At 43.9% G+C, this 27,821-nt stretch overlaps 1 protein-coding gene and 1 non-coding gene across 2 annotated transcripts; both read right to left on the bottom strand.

Moving 5' to 3' along the window:
• Positions 1-1,905: 1,905 nt before the first annotated feature.
• On the bottom strand, positions 1,906-27,574 carry dalrd3 (DALR anticodon binding domain containing 3). Its single transcript, XM_052018044.1, has 13 exons — positions 27,385-27,574; positions 24,312-24,613; positions 23,889-24,184; positions 21,121-21,173; positions 20,132-20,248; positions 19,239-19,309; positions 18,771-18,829; positions 16,657-16,739; positions 15,469-15,595; positions 10,697-10,755; positions 7,804-7,917; positions 6,801-6,869; positions 1,906-2,496 (listed from the first exon to the last, which is right to left on the bottom strand). Exons 1-13 carry the CDS (start codon positions 27,571-27,573, stop codon positions 2,377-2,379), a joined length of 1,659 nt encoding a protein of 552 aa, XP_051874004.1. The 5' UTR covers position 27,574; the 3' UTR covers positions 1,906-2,376.
• trnaf-gaa (transfer RNA phenylalanine (anticodon GAA)) lies at positions 11,333-11,405 on the bottom strand. The gene has a single exon. It is a non-coding gene; the product is annotated as a tRNA-Phe (tRNA).
• Positions 27,575-27,821: the final 247 nt, after the last annotated feature.

The following is a 27,821-nucleotide window of genomic DNA, read 5'->3' as shown; positions in this document are numbered from 1 at the left end:
TACTTGCCAAAAACTGGTTCATATGCTCAAGGGCATTAAATATGGCATTAAAACATTAAATCCCTTTGCTCACGTGATGTTTAATGACTGTAACAGTTACAAGGTACCACCATTCATACTTTGTTAAATGCAAGTTTCACTGTACATTGTACTCCTCTAGTTGAAATTTACAGCACCATTGTACGGTTTCTGACTGGAAACAACAGAAGATAAACTTGTGAATACTGAAAATAAAAATGAGTGTTGGAACCACACAGGGTAGTCAGTGATGTGGAAGGGCAGATACCCGGATTACTGTGATGTGCTGGGATCTTTCTCAGCCCCAGTTGCAATGATGATCCCTTTCGTTTTCACAGTTGCTCACTAACTCGTTTTGTGCTCCCAAAATGTTTCCATAACAGAAGGCCATTCAATCCATGGCATACAGTACATGCTGGCTCCCAGCAAAGAAATTCCATCGGTTCTATTCTCTCTTTAGTTCTCCTGCAATTTATTCTCTGGGGTAATTTACAGTAGCTAATTAAGCTGCCAGCATGTCTTTGGAATGTGGGATAGAACCAGACAACTTGGGAGAAATCCAGAGTTAGAGTGAACATGCAGACTCCATGCACACAGCCCCCAAGGTCATGATTGAACCCAGGTTAGTGGAGTTGACATTTCTATTTTCTGCGGCTGTGTCTTTCGTATTTGGTAGTATTTGTAGCATTTGTCTCTCTCCTACATGGCAACTTTGTTGGCATTTTGTACATTGACGTGATTTGCTTAGATTCCTCTGACATTTGCTTTTGAGAAATACATTTTAACAGTCTGTATTTTAATGTAGGATAGAGAATGGGCCTTTGCTTAATTTTAATCTGGGTTTGGTTGGGGAATGGGCTAGTGGAGGTGTCAAACAATGGAGAGGAACTCTTGGTTGAGGAAGGAGGAAAGATCTATCAGAAGCACTGGTTTGGAGCAGATACACTGGAGAAACTGGGAGAGTAGAATGAAGTCTCACAGGAAGCAGTGTGGAAAGAATGTGGTGAAGGTAGGTTTGGATAATGGTCAACAACCAAGCCCCAGTAATTGTGGCTGGGAAGTCAGGGAAAATGGGTTATGTGAAGGTGAGAGAAAATATGGATAGCAGAGTCAATGACATTTTTTATTTCATGGTGGAAGCAAAATATTGTCATTAATGTACCAGATAAAGGTGAGATGACTTGAATGGGAATAGAATGAAAAATGTTCCATGTGTCCCATAAAAAGCCAGGCATCACAGGGACTCATTTGGGTTCCCTAACGCCCTGCTCCACTTGCTTCTGCAAGTGAAAAGTTTTTCTGTATAAGAATAAGTCAAAGTGCTGGTGGATGGAGGTGTGGAGGGACTGGATATATGTAAATGAAAAGGAGAGTGTCAGGGCCTGGAAATTGTGAATGTGGTGCAGTGTGTCTGACTGCTGGTGGGAAAAGATTGGACAAGGGAGGAAAAATACTTGAGTCAGGAAGAAATGAGCTCTCTGGATAAAATAAGCCAAAAATATTGGGGTCAAAAATTGTAGGTGGAGTCGTGGTCTGAGAGAGCGGCAGGAACATATCCTTGTAATTAAAAGTTTCCTTATCAGTTTGCAGATCTCACAACTATGTTTTCAATGAGAGCTGCATGCATGTTATTTACAGTACTTAGAGACACTCTGACTGCAAAGGATATTATCTCTCCATAGATGACCAGAGGATCTCTTGTGCCACTCTAAATTCACCCCACAGGTGAACAATTGGTTGATGCCACCCTGGAACCGAGCTATTCCACTGACAATCCCTCAAACTGCATCTACCATGAGATGCTGTAAAGAATACAGCCCAGCAGTTCAGGTGTATTTGCACGTGTGTGCTTGTTGATGGATTCCAACCAAAGTTCAACAACTTTTTAAAAAGTTATTTTTATTTAAGAAACAGCTGAGATAAATTAGTACAAAGGAAATGGAATCTGTTCAGGTCAAGGGTTGGTCACACAGGATGAGTGATTTTCACGGAAGAGGATGAATAACGGATCTCCCAATTACTGAAGATCTTGTGCCAACCCAGAGAGACCAGTTTCACACAGTACCACCCAATGCCAGCATTTGATTCTGATAAGTATGGATACAAGCCCCCAGGATGTCTGGATGATGTGCAGAGAGTTAACAGGAATAGTGGATGAAGCAGATCTATTATCAGACTGCCACCATTCGGTATGGTCATTGGATTATATGGAGGAGGTCCGAGTAGAGACATGGCACTGACAAAGGAACGTTGAGGTTGCTCCACTTCAGTCAACTGGTCTGAGGCTGATGAAGGCCACGTGGTTCTTGGTTCCTTCAACCTGGTGGTGTGGAATGGAATACTGGACATACTGGATTCTCAGAGCTGGCTGGGTGGTGGGATGTGAAGTGTACCCAGTGCCGTATGAAAAATCTCTCTCAATCCTTTCATCAACTGCAGGCGTGCAAACATCTGGTTGAACAAATGCTCCAATGGTTCCTGTGGAGTCAAACATCCCCCTTTTAATAATGAGTAGCACTAAAACTGCACAGTACGAGTGCACAAAACTACACAGATAAACCCTTTCTTCTGCACAACACATATTACACGGCAGTAGTCTACTTGCTCGGTAAGTCTGATTGCCTTTGCTGAGGGCCACTCTCACACACTGCTTTCCCCAACTACACGTGACATCTTTTGATGGTACTACCGATGTTGGTTTCACACCATTGTTCCCAACCAAACTCTTGCTTCTCATAGTCATGGAGTTATACAGCATGGAAACAGGCCCTTTGGCCCAACTTGTCCACGCCAACCAAGATATCTACCTGAGCTAGTTGCATTCGCTTGTATTTGGCCCATATCCCTCCAAACCTTTCTATGTACCTCTCCAAGGAATTGTACCCACGTCTACCACTTTCTCTGGCAGCTCATTCCATATATCCACCACCTTCTCTGTGGGGGGAAAAGTTGCCCCTCAGGTCCCTTTTTAAACCTTTCTCCTCTTACCTTAAACCTCTAGTTTTAGACTCCTCTACCTTGAGGAGAAATTTGTGACCATTCACCTTATCTATGCCACTCCTTTGCTTGAGTGCATCAGGCTATTCCTGAAAAACGATTTGTACTTTAATTGTGTTTGGAAAAACTGAGGCAGTGTATAATAAACACTGGTCATTTCGTGCAGCTGCTTGCTACAACTTCTGGTGTATTAGCGTATCCTTGGATAAAATTCATTTTTTCCCAGTTTCTTATTTCATACCTGTTGTCAAAGTCGACCCACGCTCTGTAATAAGTCAGACAACAACAGAATCAAAGAACTTACGATCAATGCTTTATTAGTTTAACACTAGTGGGAGTGAGGGATACAGAGAAAGAGTTAAACAGTATTAGACCCACTCAAAGATGCACCGGTTACTGCGTACCTTTATACCCACTTTGTGGGAAAGCTTGGTGGGAAGTTGCACCTACTACAGCAATTGCTTACCGCAAGCTTTTAGCACAAGAAGATATGTCTAAAATAACTATGTCTTTCTTACCCACACCTGGCCTCCAATCCAGTCAAAACTCTCGTCACCCCATGGCTGAGGTAATTCCTTTCTATGGGAAGAAGCTGACAATGAGCATACCATTAACCCTTACATAGCTGGGAATGCAAGGGTTAACAACTGGCAATCTTTTACACTGTGTCAATCTTCTCGATGAAACTAACAACTAGAGGCATTTTATCCCATCTTCTGTGAATTTCTTGGGTCACAGATGGTAACACCAAGATTATAGCAAACCTGAACTCTGAGCTTCAAAATTCAGTGGGTCATACCTGCAGAGAACTATTCCTCTGGTATCAATTTCACTGTTTCTCTGCCTGCTGATCTCAAATATCAATGCAATGTTTGTTTTTAGTTTGCTGGCTTTCAAATTTTATTTGGCTGTTAGTTGTAACCTGACAACACATCTGCATTGTATGAATGTACTGACGGATGGTGAACTGATCCGGTAGAGAGTCACTATTAACCTTGCTGTCAGTGAAACTTTATTCTCACCTGTAGTGAAGAGCGTAGAGAGAGATCCTATCAAAGAAGCTCATCTTTTCAGCAAGAAAATATAAAGGCATATGTCAGGTTAAGGCAGCTGGGTTCTGAACGGCCCATGAACACTACCTCATTGTTCCTTATTTCTTGCACTATTTATTTATTTTGTAATTTATAGCTTTTTGTCTTTGTACTGTACTGCTGCCACAAAACAACAAATTTCACGTCATAAGACAGTGATAATAAACCTGCTTCTGAATCCTAAAAGACTATATTAAGTATATTAAGAGCAAAAGGGTAGCTAGGGAGAGAGTAAGTCCCCTAAGGATCAGGACAGAGCATCCAGAAAAGGGCAAGTCTTAAATGAATACTTCTCATATGTATTTACTGTGGAGAAGGACATGGAGGCTAGGGAATTCAGGGAAGAGATATCCTGAAACATAATGACATTCTGAAAGAAGTGTTGGAGGTCTTGATGTGCATAAAGGTGGAAAAACCCCCAGGGTCAGATCGAGTGTACCCTAGGAAATTGTAGGATGCAAGTTGTTTTTTGTTTTGAAGAGGTGACCAAGAGGATAGACAAGGGCAGGGCAGTAGATGTTGTCTACATGGACATTAGTAAGACCTTTGACGAGATCCTGGATGTTAGGCTGGTCCAGAAGGTTAAAACACATGGGATCCAGGGTGAGCTATCCAATTGGATACAAAATTAGCTCAGTGGAAGGAAACAGAGGGTGGTAGTGAAGGGTTGGTTTCTCAGATTGGAGGCCTATGACCAGTGGTGTGCTGCAGGGATCGGTGCTGGATCCATGGTTGTTTGCCATCTATATTAATGATTTGGATGAGAATGTAGATCAGTAAGTTTTTCACTATGTGTTTCGGTGTACATGTGACTAATAAAGATATCTTATCAGATGACACCAAAATTGGTGGTATAATGGACAGTGAAGAAGGTTGTCTCAGGTCACCACAGGATATTGATCACTGGGAAAGTGGGCAAAGCAATGGCAGATGGAATTTAACTCAGACGAGTGTGAAGTGATGAATTCTGTTAAAAGTTAAACAAGACCAGGGCATATACAGTGAATGGCAGGATCCTGGGGAGCCTTGTTGAACAGAGAGGCTAGGGGTACAAGTACATAGTTCCCCGAAAGTGGCAACACAAATAGACAGGGTGGTGAAGGCAGCATGCTTGCCTTCAATTACCTTGGTATTGACTACTGGACTTGGGATGTCATGTTACAGTTGTACAAGACCACACTTGGAGTATTTTGTGGAGTTCTGATTGGCACGCTATAGGAAGGATGTGATTTAAGTCAGAGAGGGTGCAGGAAAGATTCATGGGGATGTTGTCTAGACTGGAGGGCTTGAGTTCTAAGGAGAAACTAGATAGGCTGGGACTCTTTTCCCTGGAGTGAAGGAGGCTGAAGGATGACATGAGGGGCATGGATAGGGTAGATAGTCTTTTCCCAGGGTAGGGGAGTATAGGTTTAAGGTGAGGGAAAAGATTTAAAGGGGATCTGAAGGGCAAGGATTTCACAAAGAGGGTGGCAGGTATATGGAACGAGTTGCCAGAGGAGGTTGGGGGTGGTTACAATGTTTTAGAAACATCTGGACAGATACATAAAGGTTCAGAGGGGATTGGGCCAAATGCAGCAAATAGAATTAGCTTAGACAGACATATTGGTTGACATGTATATCCTTGCTGTTTCACTCTGAATCTATATCCAAAGGTATTTTTAATTGAAGTGTTAGAATTTTATTAATTATAAACATGCTGGAGTACAGCAGAGGTCAGGCTATCAAAGCATTGCTTTAAGATATCTCACCACTGGCCGTACCTTATCAAAACTATTGTATTTCACCTTGGATTAGAGTGTGGGTGGGGGCAAAGTGGAGGAGAACACATTAACCAAGATTCTTGCTCCTAATAGCAGTTGCCACTTTTCCAGCCATGAAAATGTCCACTTGGATGAGGTATTTGAGGGCTTCTGCTCTCCACATCACTGCAAAAGAGGCAGCCCAAAGAGATTCATGAGGCTAATTACTGGGACAAGAGGGTGTCCTATCACAAACAGCTTCCGAAGTTGGGTCCCTATTCTTGAGTTTAGAAGAACGAGAGGTGATCTTACTGAAACACAAGTACTCGTGACAGGGTAGATGTTGAGATGTTTCCACCAGTGGGAGAGGCTCGAACAAGGGGGCAGAGTTACAAAGGGGTTGGTCATTTAAAACTGATGCGTGTAGGAATTTCTTCTCAGAAAAGGTGGAATTCTCTACCTCAGAGACTAGATTACTGGAGGAAGCAGATGCATTTTTTGAAAGATTAGAAATTTGAGGACTATGGGAAACTGGCACAGAAAAGTGCAGGGCCTTGGGCAGATCAGCCACAATTGCGATGCAGGGCAGGGCAGGCTCGAAGGTCTAAATGACCTACTCGTGCTCATGTTTTCTTGCGTATGAAGCAACGGTAGGAGTTATCACCTTCAGTAAGTGGGAAGAATTGAGAGGAAGACAGGAGAAGGAAAGAGAGCAAAATAAATTCATCAGAAATGGTGAAAGAAAAAGTAAATTTAAAAAAATATTGTGATATTAAAGTTGGGTGGGGAAGCAAGGAAAAGGATAATCCAGAAAGTAGTCAGAAAAAGGATTAAAAATGGCAGGAAAAAATTCTTAAATCGTTCAATATTGAGATTCCAACAGTGAGCCCAATGAAAAAGAGTTAGTAAGGTGACAGTGAACTATTACGTTTGTACTTATTACAATGATACTTACTCCCAGGATGTGCACACGGTTGTAATAGGAGCTGAAATCCATACTGAGGTTTACAAGAAACTTGCACACCTACAAGTTACAGGAGAAGGGTGTTCAGTTAGTAAGATCTGTGGCTTTCACAACCTCTGTGTCCCAAAGCACTTCACTGTTAATGAAATCCATTTAAAGATTGGTCACTGACATAATAGAGGAAGCAAGGCAGCTAACTTGCAGCCAGGAAGGTCCCAGAAACAACAATGTGATGCGTCATTTGTTTTAGGAGCTGGTTGATGAACCGATATTAACCAGGGCACTGAAAAAACTGAATTGCTCTTCAGACAATGCTGTGGATCTTATACATGGCATCCAAGATGTGGTCTTGGTTCAACATTTCATTTGAAAGATGGCACCTCCAAGGGGTCAGTCTTGAGCACAAGCTCATTCTCTGGAGTGGGACCTGCGGTGAGACTGTAACCATGGGGCATGAAAAGGTAGTGTAACAATGTTGAATTACGTAGTCCCAGTAGGTAGACACCATGAAGGAGATGGAAAACTGGGAGGGGAAAGGAATAATGATCAGAGAGGCTTTTAAGAAGCTTTACAATGGAAAACAAAATGTAGCTAGGGGAGGGATTTTAGAAACAGCATTCCAGACAGAAAAACACTCATGAATGAAATCAGTAAATTAGAGTTGTAGAAATGCTGGTATGTAATTTTTAGGTACTGTCATTTATGCACTGAGTTTCTTTTCCCTTGTCCAATACATCGATGTATGTACTAACAGTACTTCAATCCACTGGCCTGGGTACTTAGTGTTCTAACACAATTCCCTTTGTTGGTGGGAAATATACAATTAGGTGAGGTGACTTTGAATGCAATTGGACATAGAATGGCTACATTGAGTAGACAGAGCGAGCAGAGGGACAAAAGGCTTCTTTGTTTTGGTAAGATTCCCCGACAATAAGGAAAAGCTTTTATTTTTTAAATTAAAAGCTTTTCCTTACCCCTTATCAGTTCTGCTTACTGTTTCTGTGTTGATGCTCAGATGGATCCCTTTAGCTGAACTCATGGACTGTGTTATCTGGGCAAGAACTTCTCGGAAAGGAATAATGTAATTGTACAGCAACAGCCACTCGCCCTGCAGGTGAAGGAAACTGGTTACTCTTCCACAAAAGCTTAACACGTGTTAAACAAACAATGGGCTTAAAATTAATGAGCCTGGATTCATTTTGTTAAACTACCTCTCTCCTTACATCTTAATGTCTCAACTTTTTCTTAAAGACAATTTACTGATAGCTGGTGCAGCTGCTGCTTGGCCACAAGCCTGCTTCACCATTTTGGTCTTGGCTCCATTTCCTGCAACACTTTCCCTGTAGTCCAATGTTCTCTCAGCTCTGAATATACTTCAATGATACACATGCAGTAAAGCTTGCACACTTCAATAGCATCACCTACTGGCTACACCTGAAGTTACCAGAATGTCAGTGTTTAGCATGGCAGCCATACTTTGAGCTGCAGCCACTATTATAACATAGGACAGCAATCAATGAGTGGATTACTGAGTTCCAGTATTGAGATCTAGGAGAGTGCAGGAACAAGTTATTGGAATGGTTCCTGGTTGGGACAGAGATCAAGTCTTTCAAAAGGCATGTGAAATATCAGGCTATGTAATCCAGCCAATGTTCCTTGATTTTATCTTCTATTGGCTGAGAGTTTTCTCTTGATCTTTATGCTCCTCCCACATGATAGCATAGCTGCTTGGGTGGGTGGAGTTTGGTGGTGGACCATGTCCAATCAGGGTGCTTTATACAATCCTCATTGGATAATTTCTAGAAATGACCCTACATTGACTCCTGGAAGACTGCCCAATGAGGAGAGGCTTAGTGGGATATACTTAGTCTGAGGAGTTCAGAAGAATGGGTAGTGATCTCACTGAAACAGTGATTGAGGGGTTTGACAGAGTAGATGCTGAGAGGCCATTTCTCCTCTGGATGCAAGGAGTCCAGAAACAGAAGCTTCATGGTTTTAGACTGTGGGGTTGGCCATCAATGACTGAGATAAGAGGAAATGTCACCACTCAGGTGGTGGTGAATCTTTTGAATTTTCCAATCCAGAGGGCTGTGGAGGCTTAGTCGTTGTGTCTATTGAAGGGAGTTGAGCACAGAGGGATATGGGATCAGGTGCAATGTAGAGTTGTTTGGAAGTCCAGGTATCATTTTGCTAAATGGCACTGCAGGTTTGATGGGCTGCCTAACCCACTCTTGCACCCGTTCCTCAAATTGTCTTCACATATCACAACTGCATGGAGTTATGTTTGAGAAACTATATGTCCTTGTCTGCCTGTCACTTTCTACATTTAGTGCACAAACACTGGAAGGCTCAAGTGTCCAGAGCTAATAAACTGCTTGGCTTTAGCTGGTTAAACAACGGTAGTTCAATATTTGTCTTAATGAAGGGTCTCGACCAGAAACGTCGACTGTTTATTTCCATCCATTAGGTGCTGCCTGACCTGCTGAGTTCCTCCAGCATCTTGTGTATTTTGCTCCAGACTCCGGTATCTGCAGAATCCCTTTCGTCTCAATATTTGTCTTGATGCCTCCCAATCAACACAAACTTTTCTTCTGAGCAAGTTCTGTGTGCCCCTGCATAGTATGTGCCCCAAACCCAGATAATCTGCCAAAATTAGAGCTAGGTTGTTTATAGATAAGGTTTCCCATACAAAATGGAGAGGAACTCGAACACATTGGCCCAAGAGACGCTGAGTGTGGCAGTCTACTAAAAATTCTTTTGAATGGGCATTATTCCAATTTAAACTCCACCTCACTAGTTCTCTCAATGTTTTTGAGATTCTTGAGAAATATGATGGGTTTCATTACAGGTTAGGCTCATTAGAAATTAATGTTGCCGACCAGTGGTCCCTCGAGTACCCCAGCTATCTCCTCCTTACTGGTCAGCTTGTCTCTGACACATGGCCAAAGAAGTCATAGAAGAACTAGTGGATCTGACCTCTTGCTCCATTGTTGGACTTACCACCTGGTCTGGGAACAGAGCACTCACCAACTGGATAGAGCAGCCAGACACACCTTACATAGCTCGCATTAGTAGTATGACCCTATTAATTTCAAGAGGACTCGTTGATCCCGAGTTTTAAAGGTAAGTGCAAGTAAGTGGTTTACTTATTTTCCTTTGTCTAACTACTTTCCAATTAACTTTAAGAAATTAAAGTGCGTTTGATTAAATCTATTTTCTTTTAATAGATTTTAACTTTTATAATTATCTGAACACCACTTCTTCTGGATATCAGAACAAAAAAAAGGTTCAAAGGCTTTCACACCAGTGAGCTGCCAAAAGCCAGCAGGGCACTCCAAGGGCTGGGTGTCTGAGGTCCAGCTATCACCTATAGCTTGGTCTGCCTTGTGGGCAGACTGTATCTGGATCAGGTGTGTGCAGGTAGGTGGACACAGCAGGCAACAGGTTTGGGCAGTGAGCTGAATCCACGATGATCCAGCCCTTCACTTATTTTCAAATAAAATCTCCAATGTAAACGGAAGACTTAATTGCACCAGTCAAACCAGATAACAAACTGCAAAGCCTTCGGTGGCACCGTCCTTTGGATGTTTGTGTATTACATTGGTAGGCTGTGAGGTCCTGATCATGCACATTGTTAATCTCAACCATTCCGTCAGTGTCCTTGAGGAGCAGATGGTAGATAAGTGACCCTGTGTCTGACATGCCTCCACTCCCACCCCACCAACAGCTAACGTGTGCTAAAAGACCCTCGCTTGGGGCAAATCTCCTGGATGAAGAAACAATTTATAGTAAGCAAGTCCTGACTGTTTTTGCAGCAATCTTTGCTCTTAATTGCAGTACCTCATGAGGACAGAAAGAATCACATCAGTTATAAAGAGATTTAGTACCTCTTCCTGGAGTGCAGAAAAATTCAACTGGGATGTTTCTGGGAAATGTGGGTACAATCCTGCAAAAAAAAGCAAAGAAAATCTGTTTCACTGTTTCAAAGAAAACATTTCAGTTGAGACACAAGAAACTGCAGATGCTGGAATCTAGAGCAACAAACAATCTGCTGGAGGAACTCAGTGGGTCGAGCAGCATCTGTGGAAGGAAAGGAATTGCTGACATTTTGGGTCCTGATGCAGAGTTTTGATCCAAAACGTCGACAATTTCTTTCCTTCCACAGATGCTGCTCGATCCGCTGAGTTCCTCCAACAGATTGTTTGTTAAAACATTTTAGTTACCCTATGTTCAGTCCTTGTGGAATCTGAGTTAAGATCAAACAGGAAGGGCTGTTCTACAGGTAAATTTTATTTACAGCGTGGTAACAGGCCCTTCCAGCCCAACGAGTCCACGCTGCCCATTTTAAACCCATATTAACCTACCCGTACATCTTTAGAATGTGGGAGGAAACCCACGCAGACATGGGAGAATGTACAAACTCCTTACAGACAGCGACGGGAATCGAACCCCAATCGCTGGCGCTGTAATAGCGTCGCGCTAACCGCTACGCTACCGAGACACCCCAAAATGCACACCCATGCTGCCGAAACCCGGGACTGAACCAGGGACCTTTAGATCTTCAGTCTAACGCTCTCCCAACTGAGCTATTTCAGCTGACAAATAATATTATAATATTATTATAATAAGCACACTTGTAAAGCTAAACAGAATTGGTTTTTAATTTGGCACCCACCTATTCTAATTGATCCTAATTTTTCCAGGCTCGCTGTTACCCTCCCCCCGAGGCGATGAGCAAAAGGAGAGGGCAGGATTTGAAAAATGGCTTGAATCAACCTGACAGAATTTCTGATGCTTGCTGTTGACCATAAGAATTATTTCAGTTACGCACATGAATAATATTCCAGGGCATTACCGACAACTGGACAGTTGGTCTGGTTCATTTACAGAGCTGAGCTTCCGCACCCCCAGTTAACCAAGAGATGAAATGTGTCCAGAGGAATGGTATGTGAAAGAGGGACTTCATTTCTATAGCACTTTTCAAAGACATCCCAAACAGCTTTACACTGAATTAAGTACTTTTGAAGAGCATTCACCTCTTCTAACATGGTTAACTTGCACGCATTGGTAATTTCTTTTCTTGTGGATTGAGTGCCATATATTTGTCAGGACACAGGGAGGCTCTTCTTTGAACCAGGCCACATGATCTTTTATGGCCACTTCAAAAGCAGATGGGGCCACAGTTTAACAGGTGTACAACTGACAGTGCAACACTTCAGTTACACTGAACTGAAGCTTTGGTGTAGATTTCTGTGTTCAAGTCTCCAGACTTGGAATCAGATGAAAATATTACCATCTGCATGGTACTAACATGTTAAACTCAGCAATATCCCACTCCACAACTGTGGGGATGCAAATTTTGACAATGGCGCTCAGAAGAATTAGACTCACAATGAATGTTTTATATCAAATACAAAGTCCCTCTCCTGAAAAAAATAATAAAAGCTTACATGGTGTACCTGACTTTCATCCCTAAACATTTAGCCGTTGCAGCGTAGTCACTTAAAATTTAGGAAACACAGCAACTAATTTGCACATAACAAAGTCAAACAGGCAGCAACGTACTAATGACCAGATCATCACATTTAATGATATTGATTGAAGGATCACTATCAGCCAGAGCTGTGGGGAGACTTCCCTAATCTTTAAGACAAGCCTGGGTTTAACATCACATTGGAAATTCAGCAAAACTGAGGGTGCAGTACTCCCTCCAAACTAGTGTTTGGAGTCTTGGCTGTGCTGATGGTGGGTCCAATCAAAGACAAACCATTTAAGGAGACTGCAGATGCTGGAATCTGGAGCAACAAACAATCTGCTGGAGGAGCTCCACATCTGTCGATGCTTTGGGTCGAAACCCTGCATCAGAACAAACCTTTTATAGCAGAAAGTAGGTATATTTCCTAATGCTACATAGGAAAAGGGATACGGGGAGAAAGTAGGAACAGGGTATTGAAGTCGATGATTAACAATAATCCTATCCAAGGGGATGAATGGCCTACTCCTGCTATTTTCTATGTTTCTCTATGTCATTGATAATCTGCTCTCAGCAAATCCCTGTAAACATGTTACAATAACATTCAGTTTCCAAGTCAACCAACTACGAAGAATAATGGCTTGCTCTCAGATTAACAATTCATGCATATTAAAATAATTGAAGTTTGAGCCAGGTCCAGTGCCGAATTATCACTGAACCAGTTGGTCTGTGGTGGTGACAGCAGTCAGCCTCAGGGTCAGAAATCAGCATGAAATGCTAACTGGAGCTCACCCCCACCTCAAAGTGTTCAGCTGCTCCTCCATTAACGAGGAACAAATGACCTTGGTTGTTGCATGACTGAGTCCTCACACTTTAATGGAGGATGGGTCTACTTGTCGACCTCTGGAATGTGTCCGTATATGGAGAAACCATCTCTTCCTACTGTGAGGCCAATCAAATTATAAATGCTAAATGTAAAACCAGCTAAAAATCTCACGTGAAGATAAAACCAGATCTCCCTGATCTTGTGAATCAGACCCCTCTGCAAACATTCATTGCCACCAGCGGAAAAGGCCTCGTCGGTCACTGTACGAAATTAAATGAGATTCCTGCCATTTTGTTTATTCGTGAACAATAAATAATCAGCAACTAACTCATGGTTCATGAATGAATTAATTATTTTGGTGCTGCCGATCTCTGTTAAATCCAGCCGACTGGGGGAGAAAATTCTAAAGGTTCACCACCCTCGGCGAAGAAATTTCTCCTCATGCCTGAATGAACTACTCCTTATCGTGGGCCCCACAGTCCTAGACTCTTCAGCCGGGGAAACATCCTCCCTGCATCTGGCCTGTCAAGCCCTTTAAGAAATTTTCAATGAGACGACTTCTCATTCTTCTAAACTCTAATGAACACAGTCTCAGGCTACTCAATTTCTTCTCATACAGCACACCCATCATCCCTGGAACTGGACTCGTGAATCCAGCGGCTCTACTTCTTTACGGGTTTGAGGAGATTTGGTATGTCACCAAAGACTCTTACAAATTTCTATAGATGTACGGTGGAGAGCATTCTGTCTGGTTGGATAGGAATATGGAAGAATGTGAGATCGAGGGATATGCAGGAGGAAAGGGTTAGTGTGAGGGTGGTTTGATGGACGGCACAACATGGTGGGCCGAAGGGCCTGTTTTGTGCTGTATGGTTCTATGGTTGCATCACCACCTGGTATGGAGGCTCCAATGCACAGGATCACAAGAGGCTGCAGAGGGTTGTAGACTCAGCCAGCTCCATCCAGGGCACAACCCTCCCCGTCATCGAGGACATCTTCAAGATGCGGTAACTCAAGAAGGAGGCATCCATCACTAAGGACCCTCAACACCTGGGACATGCCTTCTTCTCGTTACTACCATTGGGGGGGAGGTACAGGAGCCCGAAGACCCACACTCAACAATTCAGGAACAGGTTCTTCCCCTCTGCCATCAGATTTCTGAACAGTCCATGAACACCGTGTCATTATTCCCTTTTCTCCCCACTATTTATTTATTTTTTTAATTTATAGTAATTTTATGTCTTTGCACCGTACTGCTGCTGCAAAACAACATTTCACAACGTACAAGTCAGTGCTAGTAAATCTGATTATGCTGCACTCCGTCTGTGGCACATACATTCTTTGGAGAGCAGAACTGCACATAAAACTCTAGGTACATCTCACTGAGGCTCTATATATTTGCAGTAAGATTTCAAATCTTCTCATAATAAAGGCTAACATCCCATTTGCCCTACTAGTCTTAGCTACAAGGAGAGGTTGGACAAACTTGGATTGTTTTCTCTGGAGCACTGGAAGCTGAGGGGAGATTTGATACAAGTATATAAAATTATGAGAGGCATAGAGGGTAGATAGTCTCTTTCCCAGGCTGGATATGTCAAATACCAGAGGGCATAGATTTAAGGTGAGAGAGGGAAAGTTTAGAGGAGATTTACTAGGCAAGTTTTTACACAGAGTGGTAGGTGCCTGGAGTGCACAGCCAGGAGAAGTGGAGGAAGCAGATATGTTAGCAGTGTTTAGGAGGTATTTAGGCAGGCAGATGAACGTTGGGATATGGACCATGTGCAGGCAGATGTGTCGTTTAAATTGGCGTTATGGTCAGCACAAACACCATGGGCTGAGAGACCTGTCCCTGTGCTGTTCTATGTTCTTGGCCATTCACTCAACTTGTCCATATCCTCTTGAATCCTCCTCCCTACTCACAATCCCACCTAGCTTTATATCATCAGCAAACTTGGGAATATGACATTCGGTTCCCTCAGCCAAATCGTTGTTCTAGGTTATGAACAGCTGTGACTCAAGCCTTGATCCCTGCAGTACCCTACTCAACTCAAACTGCCAGACCGAGGACAATCAATTTATTCCCACTCCTTGCTTTCTATCTGAGAATAGGTTAACCAATTCTCAATCCAATTCAGTATATAATCCCCCAATGCTTTAACATTGATCAGACATTGGCTGGTATGAAGTATCGACTTAATCTATGCCTTTTTTTGTTACGCTGCTTGAAATACAAGCTTGCTGGTTTTGACTAAAGGTACATTTACAGTTTTGTGAAGAACTTAATGGGAAGGTGTCCAGAGAAAAAAAATGAGCAGGCTGTCTAAATCCAGCAAATAATAATAAAAAAATGCAGCAGTTACCTTTCTCCACAGAATTGTTGAAATGATCGAACAACGTTGCAAGCCTGGCACAGTTGTACATGACAAATGCACCACTCCTTGTTCCTTTGGTTGAGATATTGACTCTTTGTGCCAGGTCCAAATTCAGCTAAAATTCATGGGCGGGTGGGTTGAGAGTTTGAGGAAAGAGAGATGAAGTGAATTTCTGTTCTGAATCATTTTTATTTTCCACCTGATATTCTTGCAGTTTCTCATCCTCAGCTTCTGCAGATTTGAAATCAATTCTTTCAGTAGTATATTTTGTTTTAAAAGGAAAATCAAATGGCTGACTTTCTGCTGAAGCAAAAAAAGCCCAAACCTCCCAAGAATAACACAGGGAAATACTACAGTCACTAGCCACCCTGTTGAAAAGCTTATGTCATTATGCAGAAGAATTGGGATGTGGAAAGTGGGATATTAAGCCCATCTACCACATGAAACCAATTTCTGCAGTTGTATCTGAAATAATTTCAGGATGCTGGCTCCACTCTCAGCCCTCTCTTTACTATTCTCTTTTGCAATGCCTCTCCGGCAGTCTATCTTCTCACAGACTTTCCCTTTTGTTCTCCCTTCTCTAGCCTTTAAATCACATTTAACATTTTCCAACTTGTTAACCAGAAATTTTAATTCTGCTTCACCTCCCACAAATACTGCCCAACTTCCTCAGCATTTTATTTATTTAATCCAATTTGTTCAATCATTATTGTAAAGAGACAGTTCATGACATCAGCCCTATATTTTTACTGTCTTGTTATATTTTTACTGTTTTGTTTATTATATTTAAGGCCTTGAATTCACCTTCTTTCAATGATGAACATTCTAAGTGTTGTTAGATCCTTCGACAACCTTTTGACTCTGCTCTGTACCATTTCTCGTGCTTGCGACCGATATCCTTGCTGTTTTAGCCCAGAAACTTCTGCTGAATGGCAATGTGTGGGGCTTCCCCATGAGAGTGGAAAGGAGCACCCTAATTGGGGTACCTATCTTAGTTGGCTTTGGGCTGTGCCAGACTCCACCTTTATTTATTATAAAGATCCAGAACAGTAGCAGCACAACAACTCTTGTCAGAAAAGCAGAGAATGAGAACACAGCATATGAAAAACAAAGAATATATTTTCTTGACAGTCTCTACACTACTTTTGCTGTCGTTGGAATACGTCGATTACTTACTGGACTGCGGTGTGCGGTTGCCAGCAGTTCAAACCTTATAACAGCTGAGGTCATGCTATTGATTATTTCAGCCCATGAATCACCTAGGAAAAGATACAGCAAACCTTGTCAGAACTATTCAAATGTAGTAAAATTTTTCCTTTTCATAGTAAATATTTCAATATTGAAATATTAAAGAACAGAGGGACCTAGGGATACCGGTATATAGTTCTCTGAAAGTGGAAACACAGATATACAGGGTGGTGAAGGAAGTATTTGGCACATTTGCCTTCATCAGTCAGGGCACTGAGCACAAGAGTTGGTGAGCCCACACTTGGAGTATTGTGTGCAGTTCTGGTCACCTGGGTATAGGAAGGATGTCATTAAGCTGGAAAGGGTGCAGAAAAGATGCAGAAGGATTTTAGCAGAACAGGAGGGCTTGAGTTGTAAGGTGAGACTGGACAGGCTGAGATTTTTTTCCCTGGAGCATAGGAGGAGGAGAGGTGACCTTATAGAGGTTTATAAAATCACGAGGGGTACGGATAGGGTGAGTGGTCACAGCCTTTTTTCCCCAGGGTAGGGAAGTTTAAAATTAGCGGGCATAGGTTTGAGTTGAGATAGGAAAGGAATCTGAGGGGCAACTTTTTCCACACACAGACTGGTGGGTATATGGAATGAGTTGCCAGAGGAAGCTGTAGATGTGGGTACAATTACAATTTTTAAAAGACATTTAGACAGGTGCATGGATAGGAAAGGTTTAGAGGGATATGGGCCAAACACTCTAGAAGAAACTTGGTTGGGCCAAGAAGAAAAAGTCGGGCCAAAGGGCCTGTTTTCTTGCTGCATGACTCAATGACTGAATTCTCCAACTTAAGGTAACTCAGCCTTTCTTTCTGTCTGTATCAGAGTTAGCCATTTCTGCCCGACATCATTTTAGCTCAGTTATTCTCTTTTTACTAACACAGTCTAGCATGTTCGCCATGTCCCACAGCCCTGCTATTAGCAACGCATGACACAGACAAAGCAGCATAATTGGCTTCCGACTGCCACAATGACCCATTTAGTCTCACCCTGTCATAGATATTCTCTTTGTTCCAACCATCCCTCTCTCACCTCTGCTACTGAAAATTAGCTTGATATTTTTCTTTCCCAATTTTGCTTCTACTTCCCAGGTGCTGTCTGACCTGCTGAGCGTTTCCAGCATTTTCTGTTTTTATTTCAGATTCACGGCATCTGTAGTTTATTTCAGTAAACACTTTCCCCACCGTGTTCACACTTTCCTCAAACAGCAAAATAGCAACCCTGCCAATTCACTACCCGACTTTAGCCCTTAACTTGCTTGTCACCTATGTCTCAACGCACAGCACTCTCATCTGAATCAGAGGATTGTACTCCAAAGACTTGAACATAATAACCTTGGTTGACACTCGTGCAACATTGAGGCAGATACTGCACAGTCTGCAGTGGTGTCTTTTAGGCATGTTGTTAAACCAAAGCCTTGCTGACCCTCCAAGGTGGATGTAAAATACACTATAATAACTATCACTGGCATTCCGACTAATACCCCTCAGGCAATATGTAATTTTTCAATGAATTTGTTGTGCATATACTAATCACCATATACCACATTACAGCAGTGACTATGCTTCAAAAAAGTATTTCCACAGGCTGTAAATAAGATAATTTGATGCTGTGGAACTGAGAGAACTTTCTTCTCTTTGCATTTTAATCTAGCTGTCTTTTTGAACTATTTCATAAGTTTTCCTCAGTAACTTTTTCCTCCAAAGGCCAACTGCAGCATTAATGTACACCTAAGTTTCCCTTTTAATAACTATCACCTCACTTTTAAACCATCCCCCCACCCCCCATGAACAATTGCATCACCTTGTCAATGTCTCCCCAAAACTATTTTACTAACTAAAGTCATGCCACCTACGGCCTTAACCAATTGAAGACTTGAGTGTTTTTAAACTATGCTGCTCAATCTAATTCAATCCCCAATAATGAACATGGCAATTTGTTCCCTGTAGTTGTCCAGGAAGAACAATGTTGAGACATCTTGGTGCTAAGGCCACTGATGCAGTGAACTACAGGGAAACATTGACCAGATAACATACTTGACTAGTGATCTTTACCTTGCACTATGTTTCCATACTTCATTACAGATGTTTCTTGCATTTGAGACCTTCGATATCTAGGCCAAAAATTAGTTAAGGTTTTAAAGAGTAGTTCTACAAAAAAAAACATTGAATTTTTTCAATTTAATCTTCCTTCAAATTATCAATGGTTTTATGATTGAAGTAATTAAATCTTACTGCAAAAAAGGAAACTATGATTATGCAGGGCTAAAACTTCATTATATGAAATAAACCAAGATTAGTGAAAATGAAAAGATGAAATACTTTAATGGTGTTGAGAGATACCCACTAAATACTTTAATGGTAAAAGGTCTCACACAGTGGTCGGTTGTAGATGCATTGTTAGAAAGATCAAATTTTATTTTATTACCGAAAATGTCTGCATTAAAATTTTTGAATTGATAGTAAATTAAAAAGTATGAGAGACAGACTAAAGTCTTGTGCTTAATTACACAGGTGACTTACTCAAAATACTGAACAGCATTGATATGCAAGTGTTCACCAGTTGTTTTCACTGGGCCACACACAAGGTGTCTCTGTGGAGAAAAGAAAAATACACAATAAATATTTCAGTCCTATGTGCTGGATCCATTAACTACAGATTAGATACATATTCAAACTGCTTCTGCACACACCAGAATAGAACACCAGAGTGCTGCACGCTTAAGATCATTTCACAACACTCACAGTAAAGGAATAATTAAATTAGGAACAATGGAACATGGCCCATAATGAATGGGAATGAAATCACGATCTATAGAATTGAGGCACATAGGTCTCAGAGAGAAGAGCACTGATCAGATTTGGAACACGTTTACATTGTGTGCTGGTAACTTTGAAACTTGACAGGTATCGAAGATCCCAGCTCTTGGATGATGCAAAAACTTGATGTACCCATCTGACTGCGTCACTTTTAAATGTCATTACTAGAGGCTTGGGTCAAACACCTGAAGTAGGCAAAATGGTGAGTGGTAAAACAGCAAAGTACTGCAGATGCCGAAATCTGAGATGAAAACAAAAAATGCTGGATATATTCAGCAGGTCAGGCATTATCTGTGGAGAGAAAAGTAATGTTGTTGACGATCTTTCTTTAGAAGGTTATTAATCGAAAATGTTAACTATATTACACAGGTATTGTCTGTAATGGCTGTCTCGATTTTAAAAGGACAATTCCAGTACTTGTGGATGAGCTCCTGAATAAACACTTATGTCCTTATAGTAATGCGCTTAAAGTTGTTACTTTCTGTAGGAAGAGCATGGACCAGTTGGGCCAAAGGGCCCATTTCCATGCTCTATCACTCTACTTGACTCTTCTTGAATCTTGTTCCACCATTCAACTGTCTACCCGTCAAACTAACCTGAGTTACTTGATTAATCTCGCTATTCAGTATCCTCCAGAGCACATCAATCTTCTGCTGCTGAAACTCCTGCTCACAGCCCACCACGTGGATCACCATACATTGGTCCGGATCCTCCTGAGACTCAAAACACATTTTAGTCACTTTTAAAAAATGGTTGTAAATTTGAGTTCTTTTTTATCATAGCACAGTACAACACCAAAAACACCATTTGGTCCATGGTACATCTCTGAAAGAGCTATCCAATCAGTTCAACTCATCAGCCTCTTATACATAGTGCTAGAAATTCATCCTCTTCAAGTATTTCATGTAATTCCCTCTATAATATTGCTGCTGAATCTGCTTCCACTGCCCTATTAGGAGTCACATTCCAAATCATAACAATTCATTGCGTTTATATTGATTAAAAATCTCATTTCCACTGTGGCTCTTCCCCAATTATCATCCACCTAGTCACTGATCATTACAATCCAAAAGTAATGTTTTACTTTAACAGATCTATTCTGCTGGTCTGGACTGCAAGGTATCGTGTCTAACTAAAGGCTGGCAGATCCATCTTCAGCAAATGTCACTCTATACCTGGTTGGTGACACTCTCTTCCAATGGAGTTCCTCTAACCTATAGTATACCATGCTCTGATTTGAAATGGTTGGGCATTGTTGCTTTGCTCAGTGTACTATACACTGCTAAATCTGATGGTATTAATGCTTACGTATGTCTTCTAAAGTATTGGAGAAAGTAGTATGGACTTCGTAGAGTTTACAGGATAACACTAACCATATTTTAGTACTGAATGGCAGGGACACTCAGACACCCAGAGAAGCATTTGGTACAGCACGAAGAAGCTACACAGTGATGCAGCTAAATGTCAAAATTGACCCATTGGCTTCCTTCAGCCCATGGATTTCTAGATTTCAATCAGGTACCAAGGAGGAATATGTCATTTTGGAGCATGTTAGTTTTAGAAAGTAAGCTGGGCTTACACTAACCTGCAAGACTGTGTGCTGAAGCTCTGCTATCTGTCTCAGGGCTTCCTCCTGCACTGTAGAAAGCAGAATGAATTATTCTGGTTTAACATCCGAAAATGCCAAACAGCAAATACCTACCCTCATTCCTAGAAAGAATGTTTTGCCTCAGCTTGCTACTTTTAAATAATCCACCCAACACACACCACCTTAATTCCATTTGAAAACAGACTTGATGTGCAACTATTCTGGATGTGTAAGTTCCATGTTTTATTCTTGCTGTTGCAAACCTAAACAGTGCAGACTCATATACTGCATCGCACCTCATATTCCACCTTGCTAGTCTCCAACCTGACGGCATGAACATTGATTTGTCTAACTTCTGGTAACCACCCCTCTCTGTCCCTTCCCTCTTTTTTTTTCCTGATCCCACCAGCCCCCATCACCCTCTTTCCCCTCCCCATCTGCCCATCACCCACACACTCCTCCCTCCAGTTCCCCTCCCCACCTCCTTCCCTTTATTCCATGGTTCACTGTCCTCTCCTGTGGGAGTCCATCTTCTTCAGCCCTTTCCCTCTTCCACCTGTCACCTCCCAGCTTCTTACATCATTCCCACTCTCCCCCCTTCCTCATCTGCCTATCATGCCCCTCACCTGGATCCACCTATCCCCTGCATCCTCTTGCTCTACCCCACCTTTTTACACCAGCTATCTCCTCTCTTTCCAGTCCTGATGAAGGGTCTCGGCCCGAAACGTCGACTGTCCATTCCCCCCCCCCCCCCCCCCCCCCCCCAGATGCTGCCTGACTCGCTTGAGTTCCTCCAGCTCCTCTGTCTGTTGCTCCAGATTTCCAGCATCTGCAGTCTCTCGTGTCTACAGTTACATACGATCTGTCTTTATGAAGGTCTTGAAAATCAAAAATTGGCAGATGATAGGAAAAACCGAAAACGTTGGAAATACTCGGGCAGCATTTGTGGACAGAGAAACAGTCAACATTTTAGACCAAAGACACTAAAGGGTTTCTCCTTCCACAGGTGCTGCTCGACCTGCTGAGTGTTTCCAATATTTTCTATTTTTATTTGTTAAAGACTTATTTTCTGATAATCTCTCAACTCCAACTTCTTTCTGTTGCAGCCAAAACTATGTTATTTTTGGGTTCTCTGAACCTTTTATTTCCCCATACTTAGCTCATAAATAATCCCATAAACGTGTTAGAGACGCAAGAGACTACAGATGCTGGAATCTGGAGCAAAAGAAAACACAAAACTGCTGGTGGAACTCAGCAGGTCAAGCAACATCTGTGGAGGCAAAGAGATGGTCAATATTTTGGGTTGCGACCCTACATCAGGACTGTCCTGGAGGGTCACGACCCAAAACATCAACCATTCCTTTGCCTCCACAGATGCTGCTTGGTCCACTGAGTTCCTCCAGCAGTTTGCTTCTCACTCCAGAAACTCGTCAACTCTCTTGGAATCGAAATTTCTCACACTATTTCCCAGGACCTAAAATTTGAAACGACTTGCTCTCTTCTCAATAGCTCTGGGAGTTTGAAATCCAAACTACACAACAATGCTTGACACACCTCAATGTCAATTTTCTTTTCAATCTTGGTGCTGTCTTGCATCACAAATCAAGTCCCTTCACCTGGAATTCTCAGTTTAAAGGTTATATCTTAGCCGCATTGCAGAAATCACCCCAATCTGATGCAAGGCAAGTTTAACTTTTAACAGATAGAAATATCAATGAGATTTAAGATATTTATTCCATAATCTAAGGTGAGTATAGATTAATATTGCCTAGAGGGAGAAACAGGCATTTTTCACAGGACTTCTATGTGTGGCTCGCAGTTGTAGAGAACCAACTGATCAGATATTCTGCTTTAGTGATGTTGGTTTTAAGATAAATATTGACTGGGAAAAGTCTCCTGTTCTTCCTCTAAATGCCTTGGCATAACTAACTGCAGAGGTAAATGCAGCAGCAGGAGATGATGTTAACCATTATCAAAAACAGGTAAGAGAAACACTTATGATTGAACCAATTCATTAAACAGCTATACTGTGCACAATCCTCTGCTACATTTATTTTACAACACCTGATTGGGTTAATTCCCCTCAAAAATTAACTTCATTTTAATAGATGCACTAAACTAGGGAAATACATTTAGGTAAACTTGTCTAGGCAAAAGGTAATTAGAAAGGTAATGTCAGATTTGCTCCTTCAAGTCCCACCAAAGGCCAGTCTGAGTTATTTACCCTTGTATACTTAAAGTAGCATTCCTGGAAAAAAAATCTGTGCTCAGCAAAGATTAGGTTTTCCTTCCATAAATTACTTCATATGGAGACACCACTGAGTGACGTGAAGATTAGTCTGTCCCAATGCCCACTTCTCAGTGGATCTCCGATAACTAACATTCAAATTATCTACCAGGAGTTTCACAGGTCAAAACATTTTGATTCACGAATCATAAACAAAATCTTAAGTCTTCACTATCATCTCTGAGGTGTTGTTGCACTTCATGTGCAATATGGGAAAGATATGTTCCACTTTGCATTATTATGGGATTGAAAGGATTTCCATGGTTCATAGTTAATGTTATTCTGAATATATTTTTATTTCCCACACTACCAAAAAAAGGGAGAGGATCTTTTAAACATCTTCGATTGAAAGTAAAAATAATGTTCAAAGATATCTTCCCAGTCCTTCCATTCCTTGAAATATGAAAATATCTATCTCAGACACCACAAGGGTCACAGAACAACTTAATATGAGAGTACTAAAGGCACACGGACCTACCCAAAGCCACATCCAAATTTGTATCGTAACCTTCTAGTTCCTTCTCCTCCACGAACTGTCTTAAGTGCACCTTGTATTGCACATCTTTTGGCAACATGTTAGGTGTCTGATCCGTAGGAGCTTCCAACTGCCCATGTTGTGTGTACACTGACTCTGAGAGAATCCTTTTGAAGTCAGAAACTCTTCTGTTGTCTGAAGCAGTTTGTAGGGAGCATGTCCAGTTGACTCCTACTGATTTCAGGAAGTTGCAGACTGCAGCGTTTTGCTGAAGATTTGGCACTGTACGTACGACATAGCTGTAGGAAAAAGTGAAACAAACCATAAATTCTTCCTCAACATACAATGAATTGCAAGGGCACTGGCTCCAATTTATGGAATTGATTTTCTTCAAGAAAACCTGTCGTTTGTTCCAGTAAAACTTACCCTTGTTGCCTTAACACTTCAGCCAGATGGTCTGCCAGGAGGATAGCTCGTAATTGATTAATGGTCAGTGATTCAGGTCCCCTACTCGCCTGCAGAGGTGTGCAGTTGAGAATCGCACATTTCTTCTTTGGCAGCACAGACTTCAGAGGTCTTGTGTAGAGAGGGAGATTGCTCAGAACCTGCTTAAAAAGGGCAGGATGGTCCAAGTGAATGACTACCCCAGCTCCGGTCTGCACACAGCTGTGAATGTACAGGCGATGACGATACTCAGACAGCAGCCTTTCTATGAGATCTTCAGGAACCTAAAAGCATTTAAGAACATTGGTTGTTTAGTTTTATTTTGCGCCTTATATTTAATTTTTAAAACAAAACTTTGGTGGGTATTGACACCAGAAAAGGTAAGCAGAACAGAGAACAGGCACGGTAGTGGTTAGCGTAACGCTTTACAGCGTCAGCGACCCAGGTTCAATTCCGGCTGATCTCTGTAAGGAGTTTGTACGTTCTCCCCGTGTCTGCGTGGGTTTCCTCCAGGTGCTCCGGTTTCCTCCCACATTCCAAAGACGTCCGGGTTAGGAAGTTGTGGGCATGCTATGTTAGCACCGGAAGCGTGGCGACACTTGCGGGCTGCCCCCAGAACACTCTACGCAAAAGATGCATTTCACTGTGTGTTTCGATGTATATGTGACTAATAAAGATATCTTATCTTATACCAAAATGATTTGTTTCTACACCTGAACCCAAGTGTATGCACCACTTCCCATTTAGCTTTCCCACCCTTCCACTTGTTTGGGAGCAGGTACCGTACTTCAAATCAACCCTGCTCCTGCAACAAGCCGTCATAATAAGGGCATGAGATCAAAATTTACCATTTTACGTTATGGCAAAATATCAAATGTTTGAAAATAATCAGAAATATTTGCATCAACAAGCTTTAGAGCTTCACTGTTTGGCTAATTTGGTAGGTCTGCATCACAGCACACATCAGATGGGTTTGATGCAGAACCACAGAGCTAAACAGAGAAGACAAAGTCTGAAGTATCTCAGGGAAGGTTGCGTGTGTGCATGGGCAGGGAGGGGAGGGGAGGGAGTGTGCATGACCCCCACCCATCTCCCCCCCACTCCATGGGACTCCCCCCCAACCCTACACAGGACACCCACCCATCTCTCACCACCCCATCCCCACACCCCCATGGGACCCCCACCCATTTCTCACCCCATCCCACAGGATTCCCCTCACCCCCCCAATAGGACCCCCAAAATTCCCATCCGATGGGACCCCCACCCATCTCTCACCCCCATGTCCCTACCAGACCCCCACCCCATCTCTTGCCCCCATGCCTCCACCGGACCCCACCCCATTCTCCCACAGGACCCTCACCCATCGCTTCCCCCACAGGACCCCCACCCATTCCCCCAGGGGATACCCCCCCGGAACATGAACCCTACCCCCACGTGATCCCTGACCTAATCACCCACATGACCCTGTGGGTAAAATTTGCTAAGGGTTCCCACCCATGCCCCCCACAGGAACCCCACTCAGCTCTCCCCCCATGGGACCCCCCCCCCCATTCCCCCCCCCCAACAGGGTCCCCTCCGTTTCCCACCTCCCTTCCCCCCATGAGACCTCCTCCACGGCGCCGGAGCGTGGCGACTCGTTGCAAGCTGCTCTCTACAGATCTACTCATTACCCTTACTATAATTGTTCTACACTTTTAAATTTACCTGCACTACCTCAATGCACTCTGTACTAATCCAATGTAACTGCACTGTGTAATGAATTGATCTGTACGATCGGTATGCAAGACAAGTTTTTCACTGTACCTCGGTACAAGTGACAATAATAAACCAATACCATTTCCCTCCCCCCATTCCCCCACAGGACCCCCTCTATTTCCCTCCCCTCACACCTCCCACAGTACCCCCCCCCATTTCCCTCCCCCAAGGATACCCCCAAAGGAACCCCCTCCCCGTTTCCCTCCCCGATCCTCCTTCCCCCCCCTCATCCCCCCATGGGACCCCGCCATTTCCCTCCCCATCTATCTCCCTCCCTCCCTCCCTCAGGAACCCCCCAGGGCCCCTCCTTACCCCTCATCCCCCCACGGGACCCCGCCATTTCCCTCCCCATCTATCTATCTATCTCCCTCCTGCCCTGGACCCCTTCTTCCCCCCCCTCATCCCCCCATGGGACCCCATTTCCCTCCCCATCTATCTCCCTCCGCCGCCCAGGACCCCTCCTTCCCCCCTTCATCCCCCCACGGGACCCTGCCATTTCCCTCCCCATCTATCTCCCTCCCTCCTTCCCCCCCTCCCCAGGACCCCTCCTTTCCCCCCTCTTCCCCCCACGGGACCCTGCCATTCCCCTCCCCATCTATCTCCCTCCCTCCCTCCGCCCCCCAGGGCCCCTCCTTCCCCCCCCTCATCCCCCCATGGGACCCCGCCATTTCCCTGCCCATCTATCTCCCTCCCCCCCCCCCAGGACCCCTCCTTCCCCCCCCTCATCCCCCCATGGGACCCCATTTCCCTCCCCATCTATCTCCCTCCCTCCCCCCCAGGACCCCTCCTTCCCCCCCCCTCATCCCCCCACGGGACCCCGCCATTTCCCTCCCCGTCTATCTCCCTCCCTCCCCCCCCAGGACCCCTCCTTCCCCCCCTCATCCCCCCACGGGACCCTACCATTTCCCTCCCCATCTATCTCCCTCCCCCCCCAGGACCCCTCCTTCCCCCCCTCATCCCCCCACGGGACCCCACCATTTCCCTCCCCATCTATCTCCCTCCCTCCCTCCCTCCGCCCCCCAGGACCCCTCCTTCCCCCCCCTCATCCCCCCACGGGACCCCATTTCCCTCCCCATCTATCTCCCTCCCTCCCCCCCAAGGACCCCTCCTTCCCCCCCTCATCCCCCCACGGGACCCCGCCATTTCCCTCCCCATCTATCTCCCTCCCCACCTCCCTCCCCTCCCATCACTCCCCCCCCCCATCACTCCCCCATCCCAAGGGCCCCCCATCCCCCCAGGAACCCCCCATTCCCCCCCCCCCCCGGTCCACCCCCCGTGACCCCCGATCCCCGCCGCCCACCTGACCCTGCGGGTACAGTTTGCTCAGGGCGCCCCTGGGCCCGATCCAGTCGCGGGAGCTCAGGTTGCGCCCGCTGCTCTCCTTGAACCAGACGCCCCCGCCGCCCAGCACCGCCTCCAGCGCGGCCACACAGCCGGCGAGGGTGAACCCCGCGGGGGCGTCAACGCCACCATCGCCGGCCAGCGCCATGGCGAGCACATCATTTCCGGATCATCCGCCCGACTTCCGGCTCGGGGTTGCCATGGCGACCGCAATGCTGGCTGAATAAAGTGGAGGGTTGGACATGCTGCTGCTGTGAGTATCATAAAGGTCGTTCTTCAGTGTCTCCGTCCCAGGCAGCAGAGTCATGGGTCTGTCTGATGAATCCAACCCTTTGCACAGGGAGAGGGGAAGCAGACACGTCTATACAGTATTTACAAGTACTGTTGTTTGGAAGT

Source organism: Pristis pectinata, chromosome 6 (assembly GCF_009764475.1).
Source record: "Pristis pectinata isolate sPriPec2 chromosome 6, sPriPec2.1.pri, whole genome shotgun sequence".
Lineage (NCBI taxonomy): Eukaryota > Metazoa > Chordata > Chondrichthyes > Rhinopristiformes > Pristidae > Pristis > Pristis pectinata.
The sequence above is the reverse complement of the archived record's forward strand: the minus strand, read 5'-3'. Positions and strand labels throughout refer to the sequence as shown.